The sequence below is a fragment of the Condylura cristata genome, unplaced genomic scaffold (genome assembly GCF_000260355.1).
Source record: "Condylura cristata isolate star-nosed mole 26May11 unplaced genomic scaffold, ConCri1.0 scaffold00040, whole genome shotgun sequence".
Lineage (NCBI taxonomy): Eukaryota > Metazoa > Chordata > Mammalia > Eulipotyphla > Talpidae > Condylura > Condylura cristata.
In genome coordinates, this window is record NW_004567141.1 from 3461134 (window position 1) to 3488858 (window position 27725).

Consider the following 27725-nt stretch of genomic DNA (forward strand, 5'->3'; position numbering starts at 1 on the left):
TTCTAGTTCCTCTAATTAAAGGGCAAGGAAAAAAGAACTAACCTGAGACCTGTATGGCATCAGCAGTTGTTAAATCTGCTCTCATTGGGAGCCTTAGCACTGAGGCCAGCTACTCCCAGGGAACTTGGGGTCATTCTACAGGAAACATCAGACCTGTGAGGTCAGCCAGCTGCTGCCTCCTCAAGTCCTGACTCTCTGCCAGGCCTTAGGATTGAGGAAAAGCAATAACTTGCCTGGCCAGTCGGGGCCCCTGTCCCTGATGCTGCGGCAGGCCTGGACAGATGGGAGGCTGCATGAGGTATTTCCCGCTGCCATGAGAGCCTACATTCAACCTGGACCTCCGGGTCCAAAGCTAGGTACCAATTCTGAGGTGGGAGAGACTCCACAAATCAGTGGTGCTGAGAAGTTACTAAAAGCATGAGAGAAGAAAGGGTCTGTGCCCCAACAACACCCTAAATCCCTGTTTGCCGCCCAAACAGTAGCCAACCACACCACAAGTTTGATGATTTTTTTATTAACATATAATATATTTAATAAAAAATAATATCCACTCTGGCTCTCTCTTCCATTGCAAGGGGAAGAGTGGTGAGGAGGGGCTGGCACTGCCCACCCCAAGGCATCTGGACAAGCCCTGCCTCTGGGGCTCCCCTCTACCCCCTGCTTTCCAACAGGCTCTGACCTCCAGACAGACGGTTCAAAGTTACAAGTGCTTTAGGCCCTCCCTTGAGCTCCCCCAGGCCCACCCCTTGTGCAGAATTCAGAGGTCACCTGGACAAACCCCTTGGCCTTTTCTCATTCTTGGGATCCCTCATTCAAGTTAGAAAGAGGATCTGGGGGCAGAGAGTGGAGTCTCTACTGGCCAGGGAGAAGGGAGGAAAGGGACAGTGATGGGAGACAGGGCCAAGAAGGATGGTGATGAAGTCCCCTCACTGTAGCCGGTCACTGCGGAAGGAATCCTCCACAGCAGGGTCAGGCAGCAGAGCACAGGGGTCGCTCAGCATGTTGAGCCCTTCCAGGCCCAGTGGCTCCATGTGCAGCTCATCCTCCAGCTCCAAATCAGATGTTGACAACTCAAAACCAGGCACTCCAGCTAGGGCTACTGCAATCTCCTTAGAGAAACCTGGGGAGGAGTCTCCTGTGTGGGCAGAAGAGATGGGTAAGGACTCCATGTCCTGTAAACTCTTCTAAGGCCCCTCAAACTCCTGCTGCGCCAACAAATGTGTCCCTCCCTCATTCTATTCCCACCTACCATCACCTCTCACCTGTGAGAATGACATTTGGCCCTGAGCCATGGCGAGAACAGTGGCTCAAGTTCTGGTGGTTGAGGACATGGGGTTCCTGGGGACCACTCACTGGCCCCTCACCCCCTAAAAATCCAGGTCCTTCAGAAAAGCCAGGTGGATCCAGCACCAGGCTGGTTGACGGGCTCTCCATGCTGAACTGCTCCAACTATGGACACACAGACAGACGAGGAAGGGCTTCAGAACAGGGTGTTCCTGCCTGCCCCTGACAGCCCTATTGACTCATACCGTCAGCCCAGCGATCTGCACTCCCTTCCCACCCTCCATCCCACCACCCAGCCCCAGAAACAAAAGCAGACAGAGAGAGATGGTAGGAAGCAGAGCGACAGAAGCAAGCACGGGGCCCCAAGTAGGTGTGGGCACCGTACCTGCTGGGACAGTGCATGTGCGTGCCAGGAAGAGAACACATCAAAGCAGTAGGCATCAAAGTACAAGCTGCACGGAGATAGCTGGGGGAAAGGGGCAGGAGTTGGGGGTCACACGCAGAACAGAGAAGCCCCAGTCCAGTTACCTGTGTCGAGGGAGGATCTTCCAAACCTAGAGCTCCCATTTCAGCAGTGTCTGTCAGGCCCCTCTATCAACCCCCTGTCCCTCCCCTGCTTCTGAGCTAGAAACGCAGGTACTCACATTCCCCAGGCTGAAGTCACTCATTGGCCGTTGGTAAGACTGCTGCCCGTGTCCACTGGAATTGGGTGGGTACAGTGCCCCATAGTGCAGCTGCCTGCCTGGGGGCTGCCCACCTGAGGGCTGCACTAAGCAGGCCTGAGAGGGCAGCCCTGGCTGCTGGAGAGGCTTGGGGGTTGGTGGCTGGGTGGGCAGAACCAGACTTGGGGGGCTGTATGGGTACGGAGGCAATCGCTGGTCAGTGGGCAATTTACTGGTGTCCAGGGGGACGCCCTGAAGAAAAGCAAGGAACAGGGGGAAGTTTACCCCTAAATGTGCCAACTAAGAGCAACACCTAAGAGGGCTCTTAGGCTACAACAATCCTCCTCCATACAAACCTGACAAGGTTCCCATGGGCATCCCTGGAGCTGGGTTTCATTACTCAAAAATGCATTTCAAAATGAAAATGACCAAGTAAAGATAATTTTTAATCCATCCCAGAAGTCAGCTATTCCTATTCCTTGATACTATAACTTTTATTAGTAATCCAGTACTGTGGCACATCTCACAAATGAGTAATAGTACAACAATGAATTTGAAAATCCAAAGTCTTGAAGCAGCTAGAGAAAGTGGAAGAGGAAGAAAGGGAAAAGGAAGAAAGGACAAAGGGAAGTTAGGTTTGCTCTAAAAGTGAAACCTTGCTAGTCTGGCATTAGTTTTCCCTATAGAAAAAGGGACCTGGATAGAGATGGAACATAGACCACACATTCCAGGGAGTAGCAATGGAGGAGGAAGGGAAAAGAAAAACATGAGGTTGAAAGAAGAACATGAGGTAAGCAGAGAGAACAAAAATACAGAGGACAGAGAGGGAGGGAGCTAAGACCTTTGGCCTCTAGTAGAAAGTTTCCAGATCCCAGGGCCCTCCCTGATGGCGCAAGGGATTAAAGCACAACAGTGAAGCTATCAGTGGCCACTGAAGCACACGTTCAATCCCTGGCCAGGGAGGGAACCCACATGGTATGTCAAACCTGTCCTATCTTGTCCGATGCTCCACTCAACAGTTTATTAAAAATAAATACTTTTATTAAAAAAACAAAAACAAACACTGGTCCCAGTTCTTACTAATTTGTGTAAGCTTGGGAAATCACTCCCCCCAACCTCTGTCACCTCATCCTTAAAATGAAGGCTCCACTGCCCTCCCTGGTGGCACAAGGGGTAAGTCTCAGCACTGTGAAGCTACATCCGCAGCCACTGCAGCACAAATTCGAGCCCTGGCCAGGGAGGGGACCCAAATGGTGTGGCAGACTTCTCTGGATCCGCACACTGCTCCCCTCAGCAGTGTGCTTCAGTTCCCCACTCTGTCTCTGGTGAATCCTCTCAACCTCTACACCTCTGGCTGGTACCCCAGTTCTACATAAAAATAAAATATTAAAAAAAAAAATAGAACGCTCCATGACCTGAGTCTCTGAGACTATGAAACCTATGAAAGGAAAAGGGAGTAAGTAGGACAGAACAGAAGACTGAGAAAAAAAGTAACACAGAAAGGCGAAACAACAAATTCTCACTTGTAGAGCATGCATCTGGACTATGCATGGGGCTAAGCACTTCATGCGTGAGATGTCCTTAGACCCCCCACCGTACCACCCTTATCCACAGATGCTAAGATCCAAAGAGCTTTAGAGTTTGTCCGAGAGGCTGCTTGTCAGAGGTAGAGCCAGGATTTGAACCTACAAGGCTCAACCCCAGGATTTGCTCTCTAAAGCAATGAAAAACAAGAAAGAAAAAAGATAGGACAGATAAGAGGAAAGAGGAGTGGAAAGGAGAAGTGGATGAGACAAGGAGTATAGGAAGTAAGAAGAGGATTGGAGGGGAAAAGGGTGGGAAAGAATGTGGCAGCAGAGAAGGTGAAGGGAGACAGACCTGTAGGGAGGCAGCCATGCATACCTGAGTGATGGAAGACAAGGTGGGTGACATTGTTGGCGAAAACTGTTTGGGCAGCTGCTGTTGGGACCTTCTGGCGTCGGCTGGGCCCGCGGGCAAACTCAGGGGGCTGAGGGGTACACGGCGGTGGCGGGGGGAGGCCCCAGGGGTTGAAGCTGGGTAAGGGGGGGCACCCAGCATGGGAGATGAAGCGGAGGAGGAGGAAGAGAGGGCTGGAGCACTGAGTGAGGGGTGACCCAGGGAGGTGGCAGGCAGTGCATGGCGGGCCAAGGAGGAGGAGGGCAATGAGGGGTGACTGTGGGAACCCTGGAGTTGTGGCTGAGGACTGCTCAGGGAAGCCTGGAGGTTGGGATTGCTTAGGGAGGATTGCAAGGATGGGTGGCTGAGAGGTGAATGAAGTCCTGCAGGCACAGACAAAAAACCAGAGATGCCAACATTACTGATGGGAATTGGGCCCCTCTCTGCCCAGAAGGGTAGCAGTGACTGGACTATGGAAGTGGCAACACAATGTCCTCCTTGCTCTATCTCCAACAGTGAGGCTGATACTGCCTACCTGGGGGGGTGCTCTGTCATCTTTTTAGGAAAAACTACACCTACCAGTTCTTGCTGACATTAAACTGTTTGGGGACCTGGTGCTCTGGGTTGGGATGGGCTATCACAGGAGGACCCCAGGTGCTCAAGCCTCCCACCCCTTTATTCTTTCAGAATGGCAGCAGTCCCATGGACATCTAGTCAGAAGAGCCACTCACCTGGTGTATCAAAGCCTGGGCCCAGGCCCAGGCCCCCGCTGATGCCTAGGTGGGTCATGGTGTGGGTCAAATTGGAGGTACTGTTACCCCCACTCAGGCTGGGGTAAACTGTCTCCTCAGGATCCAGGGGGGTGGGCAGTGGTGGGGGAAAGTGCAGGTTGGTAAGGTCAGGTAGGGAGCCTCCTGTATTCATGGCAGGCGGGAAGACAGGCACATTGGCAGGCTGGTCAGGAGATGGAAAGATGCTGGAGGACAGAAAGGATACAAAAGATGTAAATGGGAGGAGGGAGTCATGGTGCTCAGGGAAGAGCAGAAATTAGTGGACCACATTTCCCTCCATTCCCTCCCCACATTCTCAGCTTCCCAGAGGTACTTACTTAATTCCAGGGACTTCACAGGACCGTGGTCGGGAAGAGGATGAAGACAGCTGAGGGAAAGAAAAATGAAGGGCAGTGATCAGTGAGGACCCTGGAAGACCTACCCCACATAAAGAGAAGAGGGACAGTCAGCCAAACCTACCTTCTTAGCATCCCATGGCTTCAGCAAGTGCTTGTCATCCAGCAAGTTCTGCTTAATAGGGGGGACTTAAAAGAGAAACAATGGTGATAAGAGGGCTGGAAAAGGAGCCAGTAAAAGAGGCAGAAAACAGAGGCAGAGGGGGTGGAGTCCCACTTCCTAGCCCTACACATAACTCTAACACCAGCTCAGAAATTCTCTGTACCCACACGTGGTAAGGAGCACCTACCTTTGGAGTCCATTTCGCCGTCCAGAAAACCTGCAAAGGATGTGGTGAAGTTGGTTTTGGTGCCACTTTCCTACGAGCTTCAAACAAACGCCCCCATGTCAACTCTCTACCCTGCAACACGGCCACTTACCTCCTCGGCGGCCTGGCAGGACGCTGGGAGGTGCAGGGCCTGGGTAAGTGTCCTGAGGGCTGGGGTTCATCACACTTGTGTGAAGGGCAGAGTCAGAGCTGGTCCTACAGTGGGGGAAGAGATGAGTTGGCACCAGTGACTGACTTTCTAGGTCTCCAAACAGGGAGCAAGGCCCCAGGAACTAAAGATAGAAGAGGAGAAAGCTAAAAGAGGGCAAGGGCCATCACCTGTTAAGTGCAGATGGGAGTCGAAACAACTGCCCCTTCTCTGCAGGGAAATTGCCCCAGGGCATTGTCCTGAAGAGGAAGGCAAGAAAATGAACAAGTACTAAGTTAGCAAATTCAGGACGGCCAAGGTAGAGACAGAGCATGGGCACCCAGCAATATGCCTCTTTCTTTCTGGTTCTCTCTACCAAGAAACGCTAAAAGGGAATCTTGATGCCCAGCAACTCTGGTGGGTATGAGTACGGGGGATAGGATGGACAAGGGGGAAGATTCTGAAGTCTAAGATGCCAGAACTCTCTGGTACCCACTTTGGACAGAACGCAGTCATTCTCACCTGCCACGCTGCCCTTTTCCCCTCCCCTTGACACACACACCCTAGCTTGCCACAGTTACCATTGGTCCTGCCCCATCTGCACTGGGAAGCTTGGTCACCGTGTCAACATGGCCAGAAATGGACTCTGACCCACTATTCCACCTGCCCCCACTCCTTCCAGGCCTGCTGTCATGTTGAGTGACAGCCGAGCCCCAACTCAAGCTACTCCAGAAACAGCAGAGTGAAGAGAGCTCGCCAGCCCTGTACACTGACCTCCGCCAGTTGGATTCCGGGGGAGGAGATAAGTAGGCAGGGCTGTAGGGAGAGCTGTCAATGTGAACAGCGCCAGTTAAGGATAATAGTGAGGAGGGGATGGATGGGATAGAGAGTGGAGACGAGAAGAAGTAGAGATGCAGCAGATGAGGTATTTCGAGAAACAAACCCCTTTCTCCTCCTCTGCTGGGCAACAACAGAGTCAGGGAATGGAAAAGAAGAAGGGAATCAGGCCTAGTGAAGTTAGAAATACATAAGACAACATCTCATGTAGGCAAGGCTTGGGAAGACAGGTCTGTGGAGACATCTGAGACTCAAAGCTAAGAACAGAGGAGGGAGAAGGGAACCAAAGCCCCACTAGAAGAGACAGAGCAGGGAGCTCTGCGCATGGCAGAAGAGAGCAAGCTGAAGTAAGGACAATCAGCACCAGTCAGAAATGGAGGGCTCAGCCTCGGCAGCAGCGGCGCCTTGCCAAAGGCACCAGTGCTGAAACATGGGTGAGACGGTCAGGGAAGCCAGGGAAAGGAAAGCTCCTGGAGAAGGGTGAATTCCATTCCACCGCCTTGGGACTCCCCAAGCCCTGTGAAGGATATGTGGCGGGGGTAGCGTCGGAGTGGGGACACCATTCTCCTGGGGTCTCGCTGCACCCGTTCTACCAGCCCGTGGTGCCGAGTGCTCCGAGATGAATCCAAAGGTGAGTGGAGAGGGCTCTGCTAAAGGAGACAGGAGTGTCAACAGGGGAAGCTGCCTGAGAGCCTGTACTACCCAAGCCAGGTGTGCACTCACCTGGAACTCAGCCAGGCCACAGCCAATCTGGTTAACGTTGGGCAGAGAGCCACCATAGTGGGAGCTCCGTGTGTACGCCAGTCGCAGTTTTTGGGCCTGTAACTGAGATGAGGAGCACAAGCGGAAAAGTCAGGGAGAACCCTGGGCCCTATACCTGTTCCTTTGACCACCCCTGTTATCCTTGTCTCTAAGATAAGCTACAACTCCTGCTCTTTTGAGTTACCTGCCAGAGAAAAAGAGAGAGCAAGCGAGCCAGATCTGCCAGGAAAGAGCCAGTGTTGGGGGAAAGGTCCACTGAGACCTGGTGCAAACAATCTGCCTAGCTTTTCTGCAGGCCAACCTCATCAATGACAGTACTACCGCCTGGCACACACTACCAGGCAGAGCCTGACAGTCTGCTCAGGGCCTGTCCCAGTTGGCATCCATCTAAGCAGAGTCCCTGAAGGGCTGCCAGGAGCCCCCAGGCTAGTCACATGGGTTAACTCCTGGGGAAGAGTGTCTATTAGACACCTCTGCTTTCCCTTCCAGATGTGTCCAGAACTAATTGGAAGATGAAGGGGAAGGTGGATGTCACAGAGCCATGGTTGCTGGCCTCTTTCCTTGCCGTTCTGAAGGGCATAAGCTTTTGGGCTCTGCCATTAGCCCAGCTTCAGGAAGGCTGAACAGAGATTGTACCCCTCCAACATCAGGAATGATGGCTCTCCTAGCTGGAAAAGTGTCAAAACCAAAAAGGACTCATCTACTAAATGACTTTTTCAGACCCAAAGCCCTTGAGATGGCAGGGAAGCCTGGAGAATACGGATGGAAACAGTTTTACCTAGCCCGGGCTACGACTATCTCCCTGGCCTCACCCCTACACTTTAGGGATATGTGGTACCGGAGTGAAACACAATAGCTCCCCAAGTCTGTGTACCACCATTATGTCCCTAAGATTTCTGGGGGCCAGTCATTGCCTCCAGTCAAATAAGTACTCACAGCAGCTAATGGGGGTAAATTCTAAAAGCTACCGGGGTCACACTATTGTATGCAGGCAATATTATTGTTCCAGTTGGTCGATCCAGTCAGTTAAGTGGGTATGCTATGATGATTGTGAGGTAGAAGAGGCCAGAAGGGGCTTTTTGACAAATCAAGGCACCACAAAGATAAGACACCTTAACTTTGACTTTTCACAGGCTTTGCACATACAAGTTCGAAGATGCCACCATGCCTGATCTGGAGTCAGAGTCCAAGGGCAGGGCCTCAAGCTGTCAGCTAGGGATCAATTTTTCACCCCCTTCCTGCCTCTGCCCCTACCATCATCAAAACCTCCTAAAGGGAAGCAATCAACTGTTAGTCCATGATCCTCAATACAGTTACAATGGATTATGATTATATGTGTGGGTGGGTGTGCGTGCGTGCACACATGCTTTGCTTCCCTACCTGTCTCCTGACTCCTACAAACCCCGGCACATGATCTCTAGAGACTCAAAAGGGGAAACACACACACAGACAACTAACGGAGTCTTCAACAGAGGAGGGAGGCACAAAAATACAACCGGAATCACAGGCACAGATAGATGCAATCACACACCAGTTGTTAAGAGCTTTGAAGTGTGGTATTTATGTTCCACCATCACCCCTTAAATTCCTTAGCTCCCTGCCCTGAAGGCTCACTGTAGTTGTCTCACCTGCTGTTTTGAGAATAATGTGTCCCTAAATTCGGACTGCACTCCTGCTGGGCAAACTCCCACCCTTTGCTCAATCTGACAATTTACCCTGGGAAGTAAAAAACCAAAGCCTAAGAGTCTTCAGAGGCAACTCTGCCAGGTAATGTTCTTTCTGAAACGTCCCTACACATAAAACTCTCCAAGGAACTCCGCAACTGGTCCACACAACAGCCATCTCTTTAGAAATCTCAGCAAACCATCGAGTTCCACATAGCCGATAGCCAACTGGTTACCCGCTTTCCAGTGTCAAAACCCTACCTCTCCTCCATGCTAACTGGGGCAAAACACCAAGCAATAGACTGTGAGCAATGGACCTCACCTTCATTCACGTCAGGAAACCACAAGAAGTATTTGAAAAAGGAAGCAAAGGGACGGGACGCAGGAGGGGACTTCCTGCCTCACTATACCCAGCGAGGCGGCTTAAACCACTCAAGGGGCCCTTTCCCGGAGGTACTAAAATACCAACAGTGGCACAACACGGCAGAGGGAACAGATCGGCGATCACCAACTCAGGAATCAGACTAGAGCAAGCAGATCACGCCCCGCAACCCATTACCCAATGTCGGGGATGCTTTAGTAGTCCCAGAGAGGACTCGATCACCTACACCCAAGGACCACCCACCTCCTACCTCCGCTGGGCTCACGGGCCCGTCTCTTCCTCCCACCCACTCCCATTTCACCCCGCTCTGCAGCGTCCCCAAACTCCCAACCTCGCGGATGATTCCGCCTTCCCCTCCCCACCCCCTCCCCCAGCAAAATCCGCCTTCCTGCCCCTCGGCCCTCAATCCGCGCGCCTCCCAGACGGCGGCGCCCGCTGCCCCAGCCGCGTTCCGCCTCCAGCGCCGCGGCTCCCGCCCCCGCCCCGCCTCTCCGTTCCCGCTCCGTAACTGCTCGGTTACACTCCCGCACCCCGGCGCGGCCCCTCACCCGGGTGGAGCCGATGTCCATCATCACCTCCTCGAAGGCCGCCGTCTCTTCGGCCTGACGCTGCTTCTGCAGCGCGATTTTCTCACTGAACTTGCGCGGATTGGAAGCTGAGGCTGTGGCCGAGCCGGGCCCGTTCGCCCCCGACGTCGCCATCTTCCTCCCGCGTCCCTCCCCGCCGCCCTCCCAGTACTAGCCACGGCCTCTGCCGCGGGCTCCGGCCCGGCTCTCCCAGCCGTAGCCGCCGCCGCCGCCGCCTCAGCGAGCACCGGGCGCCCGGCCCCAGCCTAGCCCTGACCTGTTGCGCGCGGGGACCGCCGGGAATTGTAGTTTGTTTACGTAACCCCTCCACACCCCCACTCACGCATCACGGAGAGGAAACGGACATCATTTCCCAGGAGCCCTGTAGACTCCGGGAACTGAGAACTTTTCTCCTCCCTCCGGGACCCTCCCTGCGCGGGGCAACCTGGGAAAAGTAGTTCAAACTTGATCCCAAGCCTACGAACGGGAAGGGGAGAGGGATTAGGATAGAAGAAAGGAAACAGGGAGGAAAAGGAAGGGGAGGAGGCAGGGAAGGAAGAAGGAAGAGCCAAAAGGGGAAAAATGTAGTCATCTTCGGGGAGGGTAGGGGACCTGAAGGGCCTGGATGAAAACAGTGAGACCAGGGATATTAAAACAGCTGTAAACATGTGAGATTCAGGCACTCTCAGGCCCGCCACATGCACACCCCTCCCCCAAGACAAACGAATCAGATAAGGTACAGATGTATAGAAACATCTTTTATTTGGGTGACATGTCCCAAAAGGAGTCGGTTAGTAAAATAGATTCTAGAGAATATGGCCCTATATACAGCCCACCCTCCCCAAAAATAACCCTGGGGGCATGAACCTTCCCCTTCCCCCTTGGGCTCCTCTGGTATAAAAAGGTTTTGGCAGCTCAGTGTTTTATCATCTGAACATGGGGCACCATGTCCATTTTCCCTATCTCTGGGATGCAGCAGTGGAAGGGGCCTTTACCTTAATCCTCCTCCATCCCACCCCAGCAAGCATTTTTGCCCCACCCTGGGATGTGGGACCCAAACAGAGAGCAAGCAGGCACCTTCCACTGAAGGGCAGGGCAGGGCTCAGTGCCATCACTGTGCTTTGAGAAAGAGGGAGATATATTTGGCACTTAAAAATCGAGAAGTGAGCAGGAACTTTGAAAAAGCCAGAGAAAGTACCAAAACTGGCAAGAAGAGCCCATTTGGTACTAGTCCCCTCTGATAATAAAAGAGGGAGATACATAAGAAAAGGAGCCAAGAAAAACAGGAGGGGGCCACTCCAAGGGGTAGGTGGCTGACAGGCTAGAACCAACTGGACAGCTGCTTCCAGGCCTATGCACTCTCTACACCACTATCCCACAGGAGCTGGGTGCCCACCTCCAGCCTCCAAGCGTCAGCTTGTGCCTATATGTAGTGTCTGACCCCTAATTCTAGTAGTCCCCCATATTAATGTGCCTTGAACATGTCTAGTGACTTGACCATCCCTTGGGCCTGGAAGTCAGGTTCTTGTCTGCTCACTTCACTTTCATTGGTCAGATAGTCCCAAAGTTTCCATCCCTACCTCCCAGCAAGCTCTTTGGTCCTTAATACTGCCCTTCCCTACTCCTTCCTATTCCCCACACACTGGGAGAGGGGTGGGAGGTCATTATCCAACCTTCCCCCTTCCTTTTTGAAGGCCCCTAGATTCGGATGAAGAGCAGGCCAGTGAGTAGGGCAAAGCCTGCCAGGAGCAGAATGACCTTGAGGATCCTCTGCTCGGAAGTGGCCAGCTCCTGGGGCAGAATTTCCAGGAAGGTGATATAAAGAAAGGTGCCAGCTGCCATGCCTTCCAGCACAGACTGGGCCAGTTGATGCAGTGGCCCAGCTGACTCTGCCAGAGCTGCACCCAGCCCAATGCCCAGTGGTGTCATGCATGAGAAGAGGATCCCACAGCCAGCTACCACCTGTGCTCTCAGGCGGCTCTGCAACAGCCTCAGGGACAAGCTGACTGCCAAAATACCTTTGTGGAGCAGCAAAGCCAGGCACAGCTCCATGGCCCGTGCCCGGTCTCGCTGAAGCCCCACTGCCAGCCCCTCAAAAACAGAGTGAAGGGCAAGGGAGAAGACCAGTACACAGGCACGCAGGGCGGAGGGTGTTGCTGGGGCTCCGCTTGCCTGTGGGACCCCTGGCCCATCATGCCAGTGCTGCGGCCCACCATTCGATGTTCCCAGCAAAGCCCTCGTCTCCTCACGAGGCGGTGGCCCCGACTGCTCCTTGTAAGCTAGTGTGATCTGCTCCATCACCAGGACTAGAAAGAAGCCCATGGCCAGGATGAACTCTTGTAAGGGAAACTGGAGCTGTGGGCAGAGGGGTGAAAAGGGGGGATAAGAGTCAAATGCAAAGTTTACTGACATCCCAGATATACAGATTTGGGGCCCCACACAAACACATGGCCACTCTGTCACTCAAAGATAGTCACTTGGTGATACAGACACAGAAAGATACACAGTCACACAGATTATGGTGTCTCCTACAGTGTTACATGTAAACCAAGGCTTCTCAACTGTTGCATTATTAACATTTTTGGCTACATGATTCCTTGTTGTAGAGCTATCCTGTACACGTAGAATATTTAGCAGCATTCCTAGCCACTGCCGGTTAGATGCTAATAAAAAACACAATGCTTTCCCTCCCTGAGCTATAACAACAAATACGCCTCCAAACATTACCAAATGTTTCCTGGAGAAAGGAAGTAAAGTTACCCTAGTGGACAGTCCATGATGTAGACATAGTGTCACATGTAGGCAGATAAACAAAGGACCACACATTCGCTCACCGGCCCAACTGCAGGCAACATACTGTGACATACTGTGGCAGTGACATTCAGGCTTACACAGTTACATGGAGGCACAGGTCACTGAATCACAGAGACACAATGATTTCATCCAGTTACTTTCTCAGTCTTAGGAAACTAGAGGAAGAACCCAGGAGGCCTTCCTCAAACTACCACCCAATTCTCTCAGTTTTTCCTATGTGACTTTCCTATTCCTAGAACTTCATCTTCCTTACCTGTTCCTTGGGCTATAACACCAGACCACTGGAAATTGCCTCCTATTCTCCCTAGATCAGTGGGACCTCTGTCTCTAGCCCTTCAGGAAAGTGCCAAGAGGATGGTTTGGGGGGCACTGATAACTTTCTGGAGGTATTCTGAAACCCACAGAATAAGTTCCATACATGGTAAAAACATACTTTTCCCTGTCTCAAAGGGGACTGGGGTTATATAGGGAATGCAGTGAGTGGAAGAGGGCCCAAATAAAGAGTTATTCCCTATAAACAAAATTCACAGCTCTTTCTGGTGGCAGAACCACAGGTTAGATGCAGCACTGCAAGCTGGCTGCAGCCGCTCCAGTGCGAATTCCATCCCCAGCCCCAGAAGTGTCCCATCTGGTGCAGCAGACCTCTCTGGTCTCACTCGCTGCTCCCCTCAGCAGTGTACTTCACCACTGTCTGTTCTGCTCCCCACTCTGTCTCTGATAAATCCTCTCACTGCCCCTGCACTGTTGGCCTGTAGCCCAGTTCTGTATGCATAACTAAATCAATCTTTAAAATAAAAGTTCACAATGCATATGTAACATAGCAAGAGACTTCCACATAATATAGAGTGACACAGAAACAGATTCACATAAACCACCTCACTTAAAGAATTGTGACTGAACACATCCACATCCACAAGGTCACCTACAGCCAGCCAGTGCTCACCGTCACATGCAGGGCTGCCAGGGCCTCATCTATGGCAGCCAGGTAGTCAGGCAGCAGGTCCAGGAGACAAGTGGCCAGAAAAACACCCCCTGCGAAGCAGCTTACTAGGCTCAGGGCTTTCTGGCGGGAGGCTGGAAGTGGAGCATAGAAAGAATAAGCAAATAACACCCTCCAGGACTACTCCCCCAACCCAAGCAACAGTGACTCTTGCCTTCCCTCCTTTGGTCACCTTCTTTAGACCCAGAGCCTTCCCTATCCCCGTGTCCATGGCAGCAGGGGTAAAAAATGCTTACCTGAGGCCTCAGGGTTGGCCCCAGGCCGGCGCAGCACACAGATGGGCACTAGACTGCAAACAAGAGTGAGCACCAGCAGCAGCACCAGAGCTCCCAACTTCACCTCCAGTCCTACTGGCACTGGAGGCTCTGAGGCTACTGCCTCTGGGTGCCACACCAGGAGCTCTGGCTCTCCCCAGGGCCCCATGGTGGCTGTGGTAGTTCCAATGGCTCTCAGACCTAGGCAGACAGAGAAGTGTGGGAACAGTCATGTGAGCAAAGAGGGGGCCAAGAAAGGAAAAGACTGGTCAGCAGAGTGCAATTCCCTCACTCCAGCCACTTTCTGAGCTGCCCCAACCCGACCTGACTCATCTGCTCCTGTGCTAAGATCATTCCCCTTTCCCCTCAGACTTGATCCCTTCTAAGTAAGTTATTTCTTCGGTTACCCTGCAAAGTGAAAGAGTAAAGAGGACTGTGTGGATTTCATGACCCTTTCACCTGGAGCTCCCAGAGAGCCTGGGAGTTGAGATGCTTTAAAGAAGAGTCCAAGCCCACCTCCAGAAAAGTATGGACGAAGGAAAGGGCAACTTGGAACAGTAAAGATGTCCTGGGTCGCTTTGGGGGCCACCCTGAACAAGGCAGGTTTGGAGGCAGGTTCACCCGCCGCTCGTTTCCCTAGAACTAGCCCCTAAAAGCAGAGAGCCGCTTCCGGCCACGGGCTGGGACTTCGGGGCAGATGCCCAAAGAAGCCGGGCCCTGGGGACCTGGGGTCCGGGGCACGCAGACACAACCGAGGGCGGTGTCTGAAGTTCTGGCTACGGAGGCGGGGCCCGAGGCCGCCAACAAGCAAAGAAGCAAGAGGAAAAAGTGCGGGCCAGGGCTCCGCCCCCCTAGGCCCCAGGAGGCCGGGCGGCCGAGCCCGATCCCACTCCTGGGGACCCGCACTCACCTCGCCTGGGTCTTACTCCATGGCATCCGCTCGGTTCCGGCGGCCAGCCGGGAATTCCCGCCCCCTCCCCATCCTCCCTCCCTTCCCTGCTGCCACCGCGTACAAGCCCCCGCCAGCCAATGACAGCGCTAGGGGGCGGAGCCCGACTAGGAGTGACGTAGACACGGAGCAATTGGAGACAGGCGGAGGCGGGGTCGGGGGGAGCGAGAAGAGCCGAGAGCAAGACCTAAGGGGTTTGGGCTTGGGACTCTACAGTGGAAGTCGGCTGGCCTAACCGCAGAGTTTTTATCATTTGGAGATTTTTTTTTTTAAGGATTTACTTATTTATGCATACAGAACTGGGATATAGGCCAGAGGTGCAGGGGCAGTGAGAGGATTCACCAGAGACAGAGTGGGGAGCAGAAACAGGCAAATCAACGAAGCACACTGCTGAGGGGAGCAGCCGTGGATCTGGAGCGGTCTGCTGTGCCATGTGGGTCACCTCGGGGTGTGGGGGGGGAGCCAACTCGCACTGAAGCAGCAGGAGCTTGCTTGCATTGCTCTTTTTACCCGTTGCGTCACCAGGGAGGGCCCATTTGGAGATTTTTTTTTTTTAAGAGGAAGCTAGAAATGCTTTGGGGCAAGACTTGTGGTTCCCTGTGCATCCCCCTCGTCCCCGCATACCCAAATAGTCCGCCCACTCCCTGAGAAAATCATCCCTTCTTGGCCTTCTCTGGTGGTGAGGGGTTAAGTCAGCATTATAAAGCTATTGGCGTCCACTGCAGCATGTGTTGGATCCCCAACCAGGGAACCTACCCACATGGTGCAGCAGACCTCTCCTATCTCACCCACTACTCCCCTCAGCACTATTCTGCTCCTCACTCTGTCTCTGGTTAATACTCTCACACCACCTCACCATCCCAGCCCCAACCCCTCTGGCTAAACCCCAGCTTTTATATGCATAAATTAATAAATCCTTAAAAAAAGGGTCATTGCTTCTTGGCCTGAACTGCTGTGCAGTCTGCCCTCTCCCAGTTGGTAGAGTGAAGAATGAGACCCAACTCAGGGGGTCCTGAAAGCCCACTCAATGAAGGTCTTCTCTTGACACTTTTGGAGTTCATGCAGGGTCCTTGGGTTCACTCTGGGAAAGATTTCACCAGAGCTTTCCTTTCAGCAGTCTGTGGTGAGTCCCCAGGCAAGTTTCTGTTTGCTGAGAAAGGCCTGCATGGTCCTCCAAGGGCAGCCTTAGGAAAGTGGCCTCCTCTCAGGGAGGTTAGGTCAGAGAAGCCCCATCAGGTACAGATCACTACAGGCAGGCAGGAGGCTTCTGCCCTGCAGAGGGAAGGAGTGGATGGAAAGAAGCACCTGCATAGTTGCAGGTGGGCAGAGGACTGCTGCCTGGAGCCACTGCAGATTGTCCTGATACAGTCCTTTTCTCTTGGGAGGGGCTCACTCCTTTGTGGAGTGGCCTGTTTGCTGCTGATTTTGGATAACTAGGTGGAATCTCACAATGGGCCCAATCTCTGTATCTTTATCCTCAGGTCTGTGCTCCTGATATTCCCTACAGCAGTCTGGTACCACAGCCTACCTGATATAGGCGTCTCTATGACTGGGTTAATAGTCATGTTAGTTCCTACTGCCCCCAAGTCATTTTGTGAGTCAGGTTTAAACCTTGTGATGTCTCCTTCAGGTTTTCTATTCTTTACCATCATTACCATACCCCAAGGCTCAAAGTTCCTTCCAAGCTGATTTCTCCTCCAATTCTCCCAACTCCCTCCACCCTTGCTGACCAGAATGCTGGTTCATTCTGTTTCTTGAATGCACCAAAGTATTTTCAATTTAGACCTTCACTGTTGCTTAGCCTGCTGCCAGAATCTTCTTCTATCATCATGGGAGGAGAGGGTATAAAAAAGGAAAGTAAAGAAGGGGGTTTGGGCTTTTCTTTTAGGCAAAAATGAAAAGACCTCATTATCTGAACATGAAGAGTGATGATTTTGATAAGACTCTGGAAATGTAGGCAAGCAATTTCTATAAGGGAATATGAGGACTTTATCAGAGGCAACTTTATATTATTCAAACAGGACCTACATGGTTTTTCTGTGGGAAATTACACTTTTAAGTGATTGACAACTAGTTACATTAAAAAAGCAATCATGAACTGAGAGTGAAGACACATGGGTTCTAGTCCCTGCTCTACCTTAATTTGATATGTGATCTTAGACATGTCATTTTCCCTGGAACTAGGTAAGTCAGGGGAAAAGAGGGAAGTTAGACTATTAGCTAGAGATTTCTTCCATTTCTAACATCAATGGAAGCCAAATGTCATTTCCATTAATAATTTCTGTACATGCAGCCTATAGGAAGCCCTTTGTAACTGGTATTGCTCTGGGAAGATCTAAGCATGGAAAATTCTTCCATAGATTCTGCATCAATCTAAGAAGACTGCTTTGTCTCCTCACTATTTGAGCCAATGGAGGAGATTAGCAGGAAAGAGAGGGGAAATTTGAGAAATCCCCAGCAAGACAGTTTAGTATAATCTGGGGTATATGGGTTTAGGCATCCAAATCTTGGCTCAGCTACTTAAGACTAATCTTGAGAAAGTTACTTTTGTCTGCCAACTGTGAGTTGAAAATGCCTGACCATGTGTTAGTTAATAAATAAACACAGAATACTGTTGTTGTCTTTATGGCCATTCGCATTTTCACAAGAATATTTTGAATTTTGGACATACACTCTTCCCCCCCCCCCCCCCCAGTTTCCTTATGTACTCAGCTATCCTTACCTGAAGTACTGCTGGAGAGGCAAGCAAACAAAACCCATACCTCTATCAATTCACCTCCATCATTTTACTTGAAATTAATTCCTGAGCCATCAGTCACTAGACCAAAGCAAAAACTCTTGGGTTTTAGTATTACTGCTTCTACTCAAGGATCTTTGTTTCCTCATGGGTAAAATTGTAGTATTATTTGCCATATCAACCTCAGAGTTGTTGTGGATTAAATAAGAAAACAGGCCTCCCTGGTGGCATAGGGGTTAAAGTATCAATACTAACAAGCTATGACTGGCCACTGCAGTACAAGTTTAAAATTATTTTTTTAAAAAAAGATTTATTTATGTATGCAAGAATTGAGGCACAGGCCAGAGGTGCGGAAGGTGAGAGGATTCATCAGAGACAGAGTAGGGAGCAGAACAGGCAGACTGACTGAGATACACTGCTGACAGGAGCAACAGGCAGTTCAGGAGAGGTCTGCTGTGCCATGTGAGTCACCTCCCTGGCCGGGAATGGAACTCATGCTGCAATTGCTGCTTTTAGCTTCATAATGCTTTAACCTGTTGTGCCATCAGAGAGGGCCACTGAAACTTTTTAAAAAAAAGATTTCATAAACACTTTTCTCCTTTATATATATGTGTGTGTGTGTGTGTATACACACATATATTTATGCATACAAGAACTGGGGTGTAGGCCAGAGGTGGGGGGGGAGGGGTGAGAGGATTCACCAGAGACAGAATGGGGAGCAGAACAGGTAGATATACTGAAATACACTGCTGAGAGAAGCAGTGGGTGGTCAGGAGAGGTCTGTTGCTCCATGTGGGTCACCTTCCCCTACCCAGGGATTTAACTCGAGCTGCAGCGGCTGCGCACAACTTCATAGCGCCGTGACCCAACTCCCCGGGACACCAGGGTGGGCCTATAACTGCTGTTCTTTATCAGCAGCCTAAGACGGAATTTGTACAAGCTGTGATAACAGGACTTTTCACCCTCTGAGTCACAGCTCTGTCACTTAGATCAACAGGTTATTTACTACCTACCTGGTTTATAACCCGGGTTTAGGAGTCACGTGGCAAGCAAAAACAATCGGAACAGCCCCCACCTCCATTCTCTGAACTTTTCTACAACTTCCCTACAATTTATTTTCTGGTTCTGACCCTCTCTTTAGTCCACCGGAAACCAATCCCTGTCCGACAAATAAGAACTCCAGTGTCATTGGTCTGGCGCCCTTTCTGACAACCTGTTCTGACCAATTACAGAGAGCCTACCTCGAGAGGCTAATGCCACTGGCTCAGTACCCGCCCCTCAAAATTCTCTACGTTTTTAGCTTCCAATCAGACTCAGCAGTGGGAAGAAAGCCACTGGGTTGGGGAGGGGATACTCCGTAAATTTTGGGCAATCCAGTGGACTCTTCTTTTGTTTTCAGTTCTGCCCAGCACCCTATCTTGTAAGATTGATGGCTGCCACTCAAGTGTCCGGTGCTCCATTCACAGCTATCTCTTTTCTTGAGGAGTTACCAAAACCTCAGGAAGATTTACAGCTGTTAGGAGAAACTGAGGCAGAAAGGGAGAGGCTACCGATGTTTTTATTTAGTCTGCTTTGTGGACACAGCCTCTATACCTCTTGCCTGCAGAGACAGCGCTCCCACTAAGACTTCCAGCTTGGTGCAACCACTTTGCTTGCGTAAGGGTGGGGGCGGGGCTTGGCAGGGCAGGTCCAGGATGTGAGATCCTGGAGGAAAGAAAAGGTGTAGTGAGTGGGTCATAGGACCAGAGTGGCTTGGCAGGACTGGGCTTTTCCGAACAGGTACCCAGGGGGGTCCGTTTATCTGAACCACAGGTAAGAACAAAGACAAAATATCCGGTGACAAGTGAGGGGGCTGCATAGGAGAGGTAGGGGATAGTGAAAGGGGGAGCATGAGGAAACCTGTTTGTGTGTGTGGGGTGGGGGGAGGAGTGGAAAGGGCTATCAGCAACTCTCCTTTCATTTCTCCCCACTTTGCCCCCAGCAGAAGGATGGATTTTGGAACCCCTGACCTACTTGATGTGTGGCTGGAGCCCCCAGAAGATGTCTTCTCAACAGGGTCCTTCCTGGAACTGGGACTCCACTGTCCACCTTCAGAGGCAACAGGGTCTCAAGAACAGGGACTACAAGAACAGGGGCTACAAAGCTGGGAACCCAGTGAAGGCCATGGCTGTGTGAGTGTGATGAATAGAAATGGGTTGAGACCCAGAACTCTGACATGAAACCCCAGAAAGCTTCAGCCTCCCCTTGGAGAAAGGTTCTAAATACTGAGCCCCCAAAATAGATGTAAGCCCTAACTATCTCCACACCTAAGACAAAAAAGATACAAACTGAAGAATAAATGATATATGTTTGAGGTTAGGTAGGACTTCCAAAAACTCTCCCTGCACACCTATACACCTTCTTCTATAGGGCCTTCAAGAGAATGAGCCTGAAGATATTCCGAAGATTTTCATTGACCCCAATGAAGTGTACTGCTTAGAAGCATCTCCCGAAAGTGGAATCTCTGAGGAGCCTGGCCATCCAGAGAGTCCTCTTCCCCCCAAGGCACCTAGTCCTCCTGCCCTCTATGAGGTTGTCTATGAGGCAGGTGCCCTGGAGAGGATGCAGGGGGAAGCTGGACCAACTGTAGGGCTCATCTCCATCCAGCTAGGTCAGTGAATTTTGTGGGAAGGGAACGATGGCTTTTCTAATTTCAGTCCTTGCCCTGTGTATCGGGGTTTTCACTCATGTGAATACCCAGCACCTGCTGCTGTTAGGAAGTATCCCCACCTTCTTTCTCCCATACATGTATCTCCCTTAGATCAGTGGCGCCCACCATTTATGGTCCCTGATGCCTGCATGATCAGTGAGCTGCCCCTTGATGCTCATGCCCACATCCTGCCCAGAGCAAGCACTATAGCCCCAGTGCCTCCTGCAAACCTGGTGAGTGTACTCCCTAGTACACATATATATCTACAGAGATGAGATGGGGGAGAGGGGTTTAGAGAGGGTGAAGTTGATGCTAAATTGTTTTTGCTCCAATTTTGGTGATATAAGGCCTGAAGACTAGGGAGACATGGGCAACTTTACGACAGGAAATAAGGGAGGCATAAGTCCTTGGGGGGTAAGGTGGTGATGACTCATTAAGAAGGTGGGGAGGATTCCAGAGATAAGGCCCTGAAGAAAGGCAAAACCCTGAGCCTTACTTGCTCAGCCAGTGCCCCTCTCAGCCTTGGGTCAACACATGCCCGTGAGATAGGCAGCTGAGAATGGTTACTAGGTACAGGGTGTTAAAAGGACTAACAACTGCCAACTATGTTTCCACTGATGGAACTGTCTGTGAGGCTTCTGCAATCCAGTGTTCCAGAGTGTAGGGGAATACTGCATCACAGCCATTCCCATTGCTGGGCTGGTGCCTGCAGTAAGGCAAAAGAGGCAGAGGGTTTTTTCAGGTTACAGTCTTCATCCTAGAAGTCTGAGGTGTTAATGGAAAGGTCTAGGTTCTAGCTCCCCTGCAAATATGCCATCAAAGCTGGGATCAGAAGCCAAGCCAACCACCTGAGAATTTGGACTGAGGAACCTTAAGAGTCTGGTGCTTTAAACTTGGTGTGCATCCAAAGTTCTGGAGAGTCTGTGGCTTTTGTTTTTGTTTTTAAAGATTTATTTATTTAAGCATACAGATTGGGGTACAGGCCAGAGATGCAGGGACAGTGAGAGGATTCACCAGACAGAGGGGGGCACAGTAACAGGTAGATAGAATAAAATACACTGCTGAGGGGGGCAGCAGGTGAGTCAGGAGAGGTCTGCTGCACCATGTGGGTCACCTCTGGGGTGGGAATCAAACTCACACTGAAGTGGCTTCGCAGTGCTGTGCCCTAACCCACTGCACTACCAGGGAGAACCTTTTGATGTTCTTTTAAATATTTATGCATAGAAGAACTGGGATGTAGGCCAGAAATACAGGCGTGCAAAGATTCACCAGACACAGAATGGGGAGCAAAACAGGCAGATGTACTGAAATAAGACTGCTGAGGGGAGCAGTAGGCAAGACACGAGAGGTGTGCTGTATGTACCATGTGGGTTATCTCCCTGTCTGGCTGGGTATCGAACTTATGCTGAAGTGGCTAGAAATAGTTTGACAGCACTGTCACTAACCCCTGTGCCACCAAAGAGGCCCCTGTTTTTATGTTTTTAAATAAAAACCACTGGGCCTCATTCTCAGGTTTTGATGAAGTGGGTTGGTGTCACATATCTCTAATAGTTCACCAAACAGTTGCAGGAGCTAGAAGGGAACATCAGGAAAATGCAGAAATAAAGGAAATGGTTCAGCTAAAAGCCACTGACTACCAGGAGAAAAAAGCAAATTCCTCATAGGTCACTAAGTAAAACAGAAATCTTTGAAGAAGGATTAGTTAGAAAGGTTAAGTTGGGCCTCCATGGTGACCTAGGGGTTCAGTCTCAACACTAACATAGAGATGAAGATTTAGTTGGATTTCTGGCCAAGGAGTAACCAACAGGGCGCAGCAGACCTCTCCTGTCTCACCCGCTGCTCCCCTCAGTTCTGCTAACCACTTTATCTCTGGTGAATCCCCTCTGCCACCCCACCTTTGGCCACACCTTAGTTCCACATAAAAATAAAAAAATAAATAAAATCTAAAAAAAAAAGAGAGTTTAAGTTACTCAGTTGAGGGGTTCAGGTTAACCAGAAGCCATCTATCTACACTCTCCCTTCATGCTTTGTTATTGAAAGTAACCAGTCTAGTTGTCCATGGGGAATTCTTTGTGAGGGGCCAGAGTTAAGGTCTAAAAAATGGGGATCAGACTTCAGGGAAGACTGGGTTGATACCTCACAGAGCCCCCCTCACCCCATGGTTGACAGGTGATGGGCCAACACATTCTGCCAAATGGAGGTGACTAATAGTGAATCATCTGCTTGCTATAAGATTAAGAAAAACCTACCTTAGTTCTTCCATTTCTTCAAATTCCCCTAAATTTGGGGAGATGTGGACTGGATTCTGCCTTGCTCAGAGTGCTTAGGTTGAAAGACTATGGGCAAAGGAAATGACAAAACTATCTCCTCTCTCCCTTCTCAGCCCCAAATAGTAATTTTAGCTTGATCCTGAGCCTGTCTGAGTTAAGGTCTCTCATGTCATCTCTTGGTTAGTTATTCCTCAGTGCAGATGGGCAACTCTCTAGAAGGCATGTAGGGGAAGGGGCCTGAGTGCTGGGATTGTGATGAGTCCTCCCCACATTCATCTAATCTCCTGCCTCCCACTAGCTGCCCTATCAAGCCTTGTTCCTGACAGATGAGGAGAAGCGTCTGCTGGGGCAGGAAGGGATTTCCCTGCCCTCTCACCTGCCCCTCACCAAGGTAACATGCTTCCCCAAAGGGTAGCCTAACTCAGCAACCCTGCCCTGGCTTCTGAGGAGACACGATGGCAGGAGGGCTAGTGGGGAAGGTTAATCCCAGGACTGATAAACCCTGGGCCTCCAGGGAGAGGAGAGGGTGCTGAAGAAGATCAGGAGGAAAATCCGCAACAAACAGTCTGCTCAGGACAGTCGGCGACGGAAGAAAGAGTACATCGATGGACTGGAGAGCAGGTCTGCTGGAATCACACTGCTGGATCTCTGTGGTCCAAGCCTCAGCTTCCTACCTTACCAGGCAGGTAAGCTCAGGGACTTTTTCCATACTTACTAGGGTGGCTGCCTGTTCTACACAGAACCAGGAACTACAGAAGAAAGTTCAGGAGCTGGAGAGGCACAACATGTGAGTGGGAGTACGGTGTGTCGGTGGAGGAAGGGTGCAGCACAAGGGGGCACCATTCCTGGGTCCTGATTCCAGATGTCCTTCTTCATTCCTGATTTCCTAGCTCTCTGGTGACTCAGCTCCGCCAGCTACAGATGCTCATCGCTCACACCTCCAACAAGGCTGCCCAGACCAGCACTTGTGTTCTGGTACAACAGTCTACTCCCTGTCTTCCCCCACTTTGTGCCACACTTACATCTGTTACCCCCACTCCCATTATACCTGCCTTTCCATCCCTGGTGACCCCAAATACCCTCTATTCATTGTATCCTTTGCTCCCTGTCTTTACTGCCTCCAAGCCACGTATCTTGTTTTGTCCTAGATCCTTCTTTTTTCCTTGGTTCTCATCGTCTTGCCCAGTTTTAGCCCCTTTCAAAGTCTACCGGAAGTTGGGCCTGAGGATTACCAGCCTCATGGAGGTGAGAGGCAAGAGCAGAGAGGGGCTTCACCCAAGTGAGCAAATGGGGGATGGGAGATTTATTCCCCAGGTAGTCAGGTCTCTCCTAAGATCCCTGACCCAGGGAAGCACTTTACTGCCTTTTCTTCTTCTCACCCCACAGTGATTTCCAGAAATATCCTGACTCACAAGGACATGACAGAAAATCTGGAAACCCCAATCACAGAGTCCAGACTAGGGGGCGGATCTGGGGCCAGGGGTACAAATGGTTCAACAAGGACTCTGCTTGAGAAGATGGATGGGAGGACAGCGCCTAATGGGTATGTCAGAACTGTGCTGCATGCAGATGAGATGTGAGCTGGAAAACTTCCTGGCCATTGCCCACTAACAATAAAGAATCCAGGGCTCCCCATGGTTCTGCTTCCCTCTGGAACTCCCACTCAGGGTTCTTAGGTCTCAGGGTCTGAATCATTTCAGGACGCCTTAGATATGGCCAGAGGCAAGTCTGCTATGTTAGGGGGCATCCTAAACATGATTTTATTTCTTTTTTAGTAATAGGGTTCAGGGGAAACAGAAGTTTTGGCTGAGAAATAAACTTCTTTACTGGAATTATTATATCTCAGAAGTTTTAAATAAGTAGAAGGGGGAGAAGATAGGTACTTGGTAAACTGATATCCTGAAAATCATTGTAGGAAAGGAAGCTATTTTACTCTTTATTCTGCTCATCAATGATCTCAACGAGAAGTTGGGAGAGAGGAAGTGCCTCTATAGGTCCCAAAGAACCAGGGGCATAAGTCAGTCCATTCCACTTTATCTGAGGTATGGTCTCTAAGACCCATATAAAAAGGCAGAAGGTAGCTATATGGATTCAATTTGCTTCCGGACCTTTTCCAGAGCCTTTCTGTCCAGCTGTCGCTGACGAATGATGACAAGGCAAGCAAAGACCACGGCCACACCCACAACAGCCCCTTCGAATTTCCAGAATAAATGTTGTTCCATCAGAGCTGAGCGGCAGCTGAGGACAGAAATAAATAGTTATTTTTCAGGAAAGCCAGACAGCTTTTTCCCTCTGATTTCCCTTCTATTTCAGCCTAACCAAGGTATATTGAAGGGAAAAGAGGAAACAAGTCAACCCTCGTTATGTCACCCATTATGCAATATAATGTGTTATATTGCATAAACCCCACTCCTGTATATACATTACTTTTGGTAAGACAAGCAGAGCTGGTATTTACCGGTTCTAATAAGAAAACATGATCAATAGTACAGTGCTAAAGAGTAGAATTGGGACTTGGGTTCTATTAGAATTTTGTTCTAAATCCTCTCCTCTTTCCAAATTGCTATCAACTCCAGGCCAAGAAGATGTAGAACTAGCTAGGTAAAGTCCTAGGAGCAAAGGAGGCATCTAGATGGTTTCAAGAATAGAAATTGCACTTGCCTTTTGAACTCATTTCTCTTAGATGAGCTGCATGTGATTTTCTCCACATACCCTGTAGTTCCACACTCAGGGGTAGTTTTCTGCCAGGAGAAAAGGACCAAAGCTCATGTACGGGATAGCAGGAGAAGCACTCAAAAAGGTTGCTGGACACTCAAAAAGGGCATGTATCTGAGTGCTATGGCTCAGAAGCCTGTAGTCAACAGAGAATTAATGACGAGTTCTCTGATGCTGACGGTGGAGGTGGTGGTTGCATGACAAGGAATATAATAGAACTCTTCAGAGGCAGTAATCTCTGAAAGGCAATTATCAGAAAGACAAATTCCGGCATCTAGTGCATTAAAATGAAAAGAATATGGTTATGAACTGATGTTGCCAATACCCTGGTAAGGAAACGGTACATTTTCAAGGGGAAGTTCACATCTGGACAAATACTTAGATTGCAAGGGAAAAGACAAAAAGACTGCATGGGCATGTAATAAGACTTAGGGATTAATTGGATGGGAGGAAACGGGAAACAGGTAAACAGATACTCACGGTCTGGAAACCAGAACACGGAGAACATTCTTCTGCCACCACAAATTCTTCTGTCAGCCAACATGGCAAATTTGAGGCGCTCACTAAAAGGAGAGAGAGAAATGTTAGTGGCACATGTCATTCAGAAAATATTTCTCCCAGAGGTTCTGCCATCCAACTTCCCAGCACAGCTGAATGCCCACATTCCACAAGGTGTCAGGCTTTTTCACCTGTCCTATTCGTATGGGGGAGTAAATGCCAAAACAGAATTGTGGGGGCATGGGGTTCCAGATCATCACTCACCTGACAGCTTCTCCTCCTGCACGGGAGCCTCGGCCTGGCTGCAGCGAGTAAGCGTGGACCGACCAGGAAAGAGGCAAAAGTCAGAAGCCAGAAAACTGGGAAATAACTCACCCACCTCCGCGGGTTATAGAACGGGTTTCCCTTAACCCGCGAGGGCGGGGCTCTCCTCTCTTCCCTCCCCCTCCTTTTCCCGTCCCTTAGCCCCTCCTTACCAGAGCTTTAAGGTGAGAGCGCAGAGCAACAGGCAGAGGGGGCGGCCCAGGGGGAGGCCAAGCCTCCCCGCGCCCGCGAGCATGGAGTGCTCAGTGTCGCACCTGTCGGGACAGAGGGATCTGTTTGGCCTCGAGCCCGCGTCGGGGAGCAGAGGCTGCGCTGACTGCGGCTCTCCGGGAAGTTCCAAGTCAGAGCTACGAAACGCTGGCCCCGCCTATCACGGGAAGGCTCTATAGGGTCGCCTCATGGCCAAGGCGAGAAAAGTCAATACGCATTGCCAGCCAGGGCCGCGAGTTCCCTCGTTCCGACCCGCAGGGTGCTCGGGAACAGCCGAGGCGGCGTAGGGCCCAGCCCCTCACCTCTGCTTCCGCTCCCGGCGCGGCCATCTTGCCCCGCGGAGGATCCTGGGCGCGGACCCGCCTCCTCAGTGCGGGCCGGACCGCGGAGGACGCGCGGCGAGGGACCGCCCGCTGGCTCCAGCCGTCTTCCTGGGGGGGCGCGTCTCGCCCGCAGCCCGCTGGGAGCTGGCGCTCACCGCGCTTGTGCGGAGAGAGGCGGCCCATTGGCTCTGCGCACCGTTGCATTGTGGTCTTTGCAGTCTCCTGGTGGAGCGGAGGAAATGGCGCTTCCAAAGCGCTTTGGGCTTTCGGTCTGTGCCTCTCAGGGCTGTCGCCTGTTATACCATGCTGTCCCAGAAGACCAGCGAGATGTAAAAAGCAACAACATGTCACCCTCCCAGAACTTAGTTCCCTTCTTAAGCTTCAGCCTTTCTGACACATTCTCCATCTTTCCTGCCCGGGTGGTCTTGGGGAGAGGCAGGGTTTGCTGTTCAGGGAGCAAGAATACCCGCACCACTGTGAATGTGAAATCCTGCACCTTTCATGTTAATTGCTGAAGTGATCCACAGAACAGGTCTCTGCTCTTGTGCATTAGTACAATGAGAAGAGCATGAGGTTTGTTATCCCAAGAAATTTTATACTAGTTACAGGTTACGCGACCTGTATTAGTTACGCGACTTCAGAACAGTATTTAGCTCTTAGTGTTCTATGTAAAATGGAATGCTGGGTTTAGTCGCCCCTGCTGGCCTGAGGGTTAAGTCTCAGTGTTATCACCACTATGGTTTGAGTTGGATCCCTGATTCCCAGCCAGGGAGGGGATAGCACATGGCGCGGCAGACCTCTCCTGACCTGCCCCTTCTCCCCTCAGCAGTGTATTTCAGTAAATCTGCCCGTTCTGCTCCCCACTCTGACTATGTTGATTCCTCTCACTCCCCCACCCCCACCCCACCTCTGGCCTACACCCCAGTTCTATGAAAAAGTAAATAAATCTTTAAAAAAAAGAAAGAAGTGTTAATATGTGTCTTCTAGGTTATATGCTTTTTGGTGATATGTAAATGTGCATGAAAGTACATTATTTGAGGCCCTCCCTGGTGGCGCAACAGGTTAAAAGCACAGTAGAGCATGCTAGCCACAGCTTTCGATGCCAGTTTGATCTCCAGCCCTAGAGGTGATACACAGGGTGCAGCAGACCTCTCCTGTCTCACCTGATGCTCCCCTCAGCAGTGCATTCCGATCTTCCTGTTCTGCTCCAGCTGTCTCTGGTGAAT

General features: G+C 50.8%; 4 protein-coding genes across 7 annotated transcripts; 1 reads left to right on the forward strand and 3 right to left on the reverse strand.

Annotated features, from left to right (window-relative positions):
* Positions 1-497: 497 nt before the first annotated feature.
* CRTC2 (CREB regulated transcription coactivator 2) lies at positions 498-10017 on the reverse strand. 4 transcript variants are annotated; one of them, XM_012733393.1, is made up of 15 exons: positions 9699-10017; positions 7066-7167; positions 6873-6989; positions 6280-6341; positions 5697-5765; positions 5470-5573; positions 5340-5369; positions 5114-5178; positions 4972-5021; positions 4595-4839; positions 3849-4246; positions 1929-2198; positions 1670-1750; positions 1263-1449; positions 536-1135 (listed from the first exon to the last, which is right to left on the reverse strand). In XM_012733393.1, the coding sequence occupies exons 1-15, from the start codon at positions 9849-9851 to the stop codon at positions 927-929; spliced, it is 2142 nt and encodes a 713-aa protein (XP_012588847.1). In that variant the 5' UTR covers positions 9852-10017; the 3' UTR covers positions 536-926. The 4 variants fall into 4 exon arrangements, with proteins under 4 accessions (XP_004693792.1, XP_012588847.1, XP_012588846.1 ...); XM_012733392.1 differs by having other exon boundaries at positions 6873-6992; XM_004693735.2 differs by lacking the exon at positions 1670-1750 and having other exon boundaries at positions 498-1135; positions 9699-10014.
* A 461-nt stretch (positions 10018-10478) lies between these two features.
* On the reverse strand, positions 10479-14750 carry SLC39A1 (solute carrier family 39 (zinc transporter), member 1). The gene is made up of 4 exons (XM_004693736.2): positions 14695-14750; positions 13767-13985; positions 13474-13604; positions 10479-12071 (listed from the first exon to the last, which is right to left on the reverse strand). Exons 2-4 carry the CDS (start codon positions 13951-13953, stop codon positions 11415-11417), a joined length of 975 nt encoding a protein of 324 aa, XP_004693793.1. The 5' UTR covers positions 13954-13985; positions 14695-14750; the 3' UTR covers positions 10479-11414.
* A 4459-nt stretch (positions 14751-19209) lies between these two features.
* CREB3L4 (cAMP responsive element binding protein 3-like 4) lies at positions 19210-24252 on the forward strand. Its single transcript, XM_012733401.1, has 10 exons — positions 19210-19282; positions 19452-19641; positions 19880-20120; positions 20271-20392; positions 22728-22820; positions 22944-23050; positions 23148-23216; positions 23320-23404; positions 23578-23674; positions 23816-24252. The coding sequence occupies exons 2-10, from the start codon at positions 19459-19461 to the stop codon at positions 24007-24009; spliced, it is 1191 nt and encodes a 396-aa protein (XP_012588855.1). The 5' UTR covers positions 19210-19282; positions 19452-19458; the 3' UTR covers positions 24010-24252.
* A 100-nt stretch (positions 24253-24352) lies between these two features.
* On the reverse strand, positions 24353-26581 carry JTB (jumping translocation breakpoint). The gene is made up of 6 exons (XM_004693739.2): positions 26479-26581; positions 26119-26220; positions 25907-25944; positions 25625-25707; positions 25091-25170; positions 24353-24667 (listed from the first exon to the last, which is right to left on the reverse strand). Exons 2-6 carry the CDS (start codon positions 26199-26201, stop codon positions 24511-24513), a joined length of 441 nt encoding a protein of 146 aa, XP_004693796.1. The 5' UTR covers positions 26202-26220; positions 26479-26581; the 3' UTR covers positions 24353-24510.
* Positions 26582-27725: the final 1144 nt, after the last annotated feature.

Coding starts and splice junctions, on each gene's coding strand:
- SLC39A1 (XM_004693736.2), bottom strand. CDS start 13,953: ATGGGGCCCTGGGGAGAGCCAGAGCTCCTGGTGTGGCACCCAGAGGCA. Junction 13,605..13,766: donor GGCCAACCCTGAGGCCTCAG/GTAAGCATTTTT, acceptor CTCCACTTCCAG/CCTCCCGCCAGAAAGCCCTG. Junction 12,072..13,473: donor TGGCAGCCCTGCATGTGACG/GTGAGCACTGGC, acceptor CTCTGCCCACAG/CTCCAGTTTCCCTTACAAGA.
- CRTC2 (XM_012733392.1), bottom strand. CDS start 9,851: ATGGCGACGTCGGGGGCGAACGGGCCCGGCTCGGCCACAGCCTCAGCT. Junction 5,179..5,339: donor CGGCGAAATGGACTCCAAAG/GTAGGTGCTCCT, acceptor TTCTCTTTTAAG/TCCCCCCTATTAAGCAGAAC. Junction 5,022..5,113: donor AGCCATGGGATGCTAAGAAG/GTAGGTTTGGCT, acceptor TCTTTCCCTCAG/CTGTCTTCATCCTCTTCCCG.
- CREB3L4 (XM_012733401.1), top strand. CDS start 19,459: ATGGATTTTGGAACCCCTGACCTACTTGATGTGTGGCTGGAGCCCCCA. Junction 19,642..19,879: donor CCAGTGAAGGCCATGGCTGT/GTGAGTGTGATG, acceptor CTTCTTCTATAG/GGCCTTCAAGAGAATGAGCC. Junction 20,393..22,727: donor CAGTGCCTCCTGCAAACCTG/GTGAGTGTACTC, acceptor GCCTCCCACTAG/CTGCCCTATCAAGCCTTGTT.
- JTB (XM_004693739.2), bottom strand. CDS start 26,201: ATGCTCGCGGGCGCGGGGAGGCTTGGCCTCCCCCTGGGCCGCCCCCTC. Junction 25,945..26,118: donor GCTCTCACCTTAAAGCTCTG/GTAAGGAGGGGC, acceptor TACTCGCTGCAG/CCAGGCCGAGGCTCCCGTGC. Junction 25,708..25,906: donor GCAGGAGGAGAAGCTGTCAG/GTGAGTGATGAT, acceptor CTCTCCTTTTAG/TGAGCGCCTCAAATTTGCCA.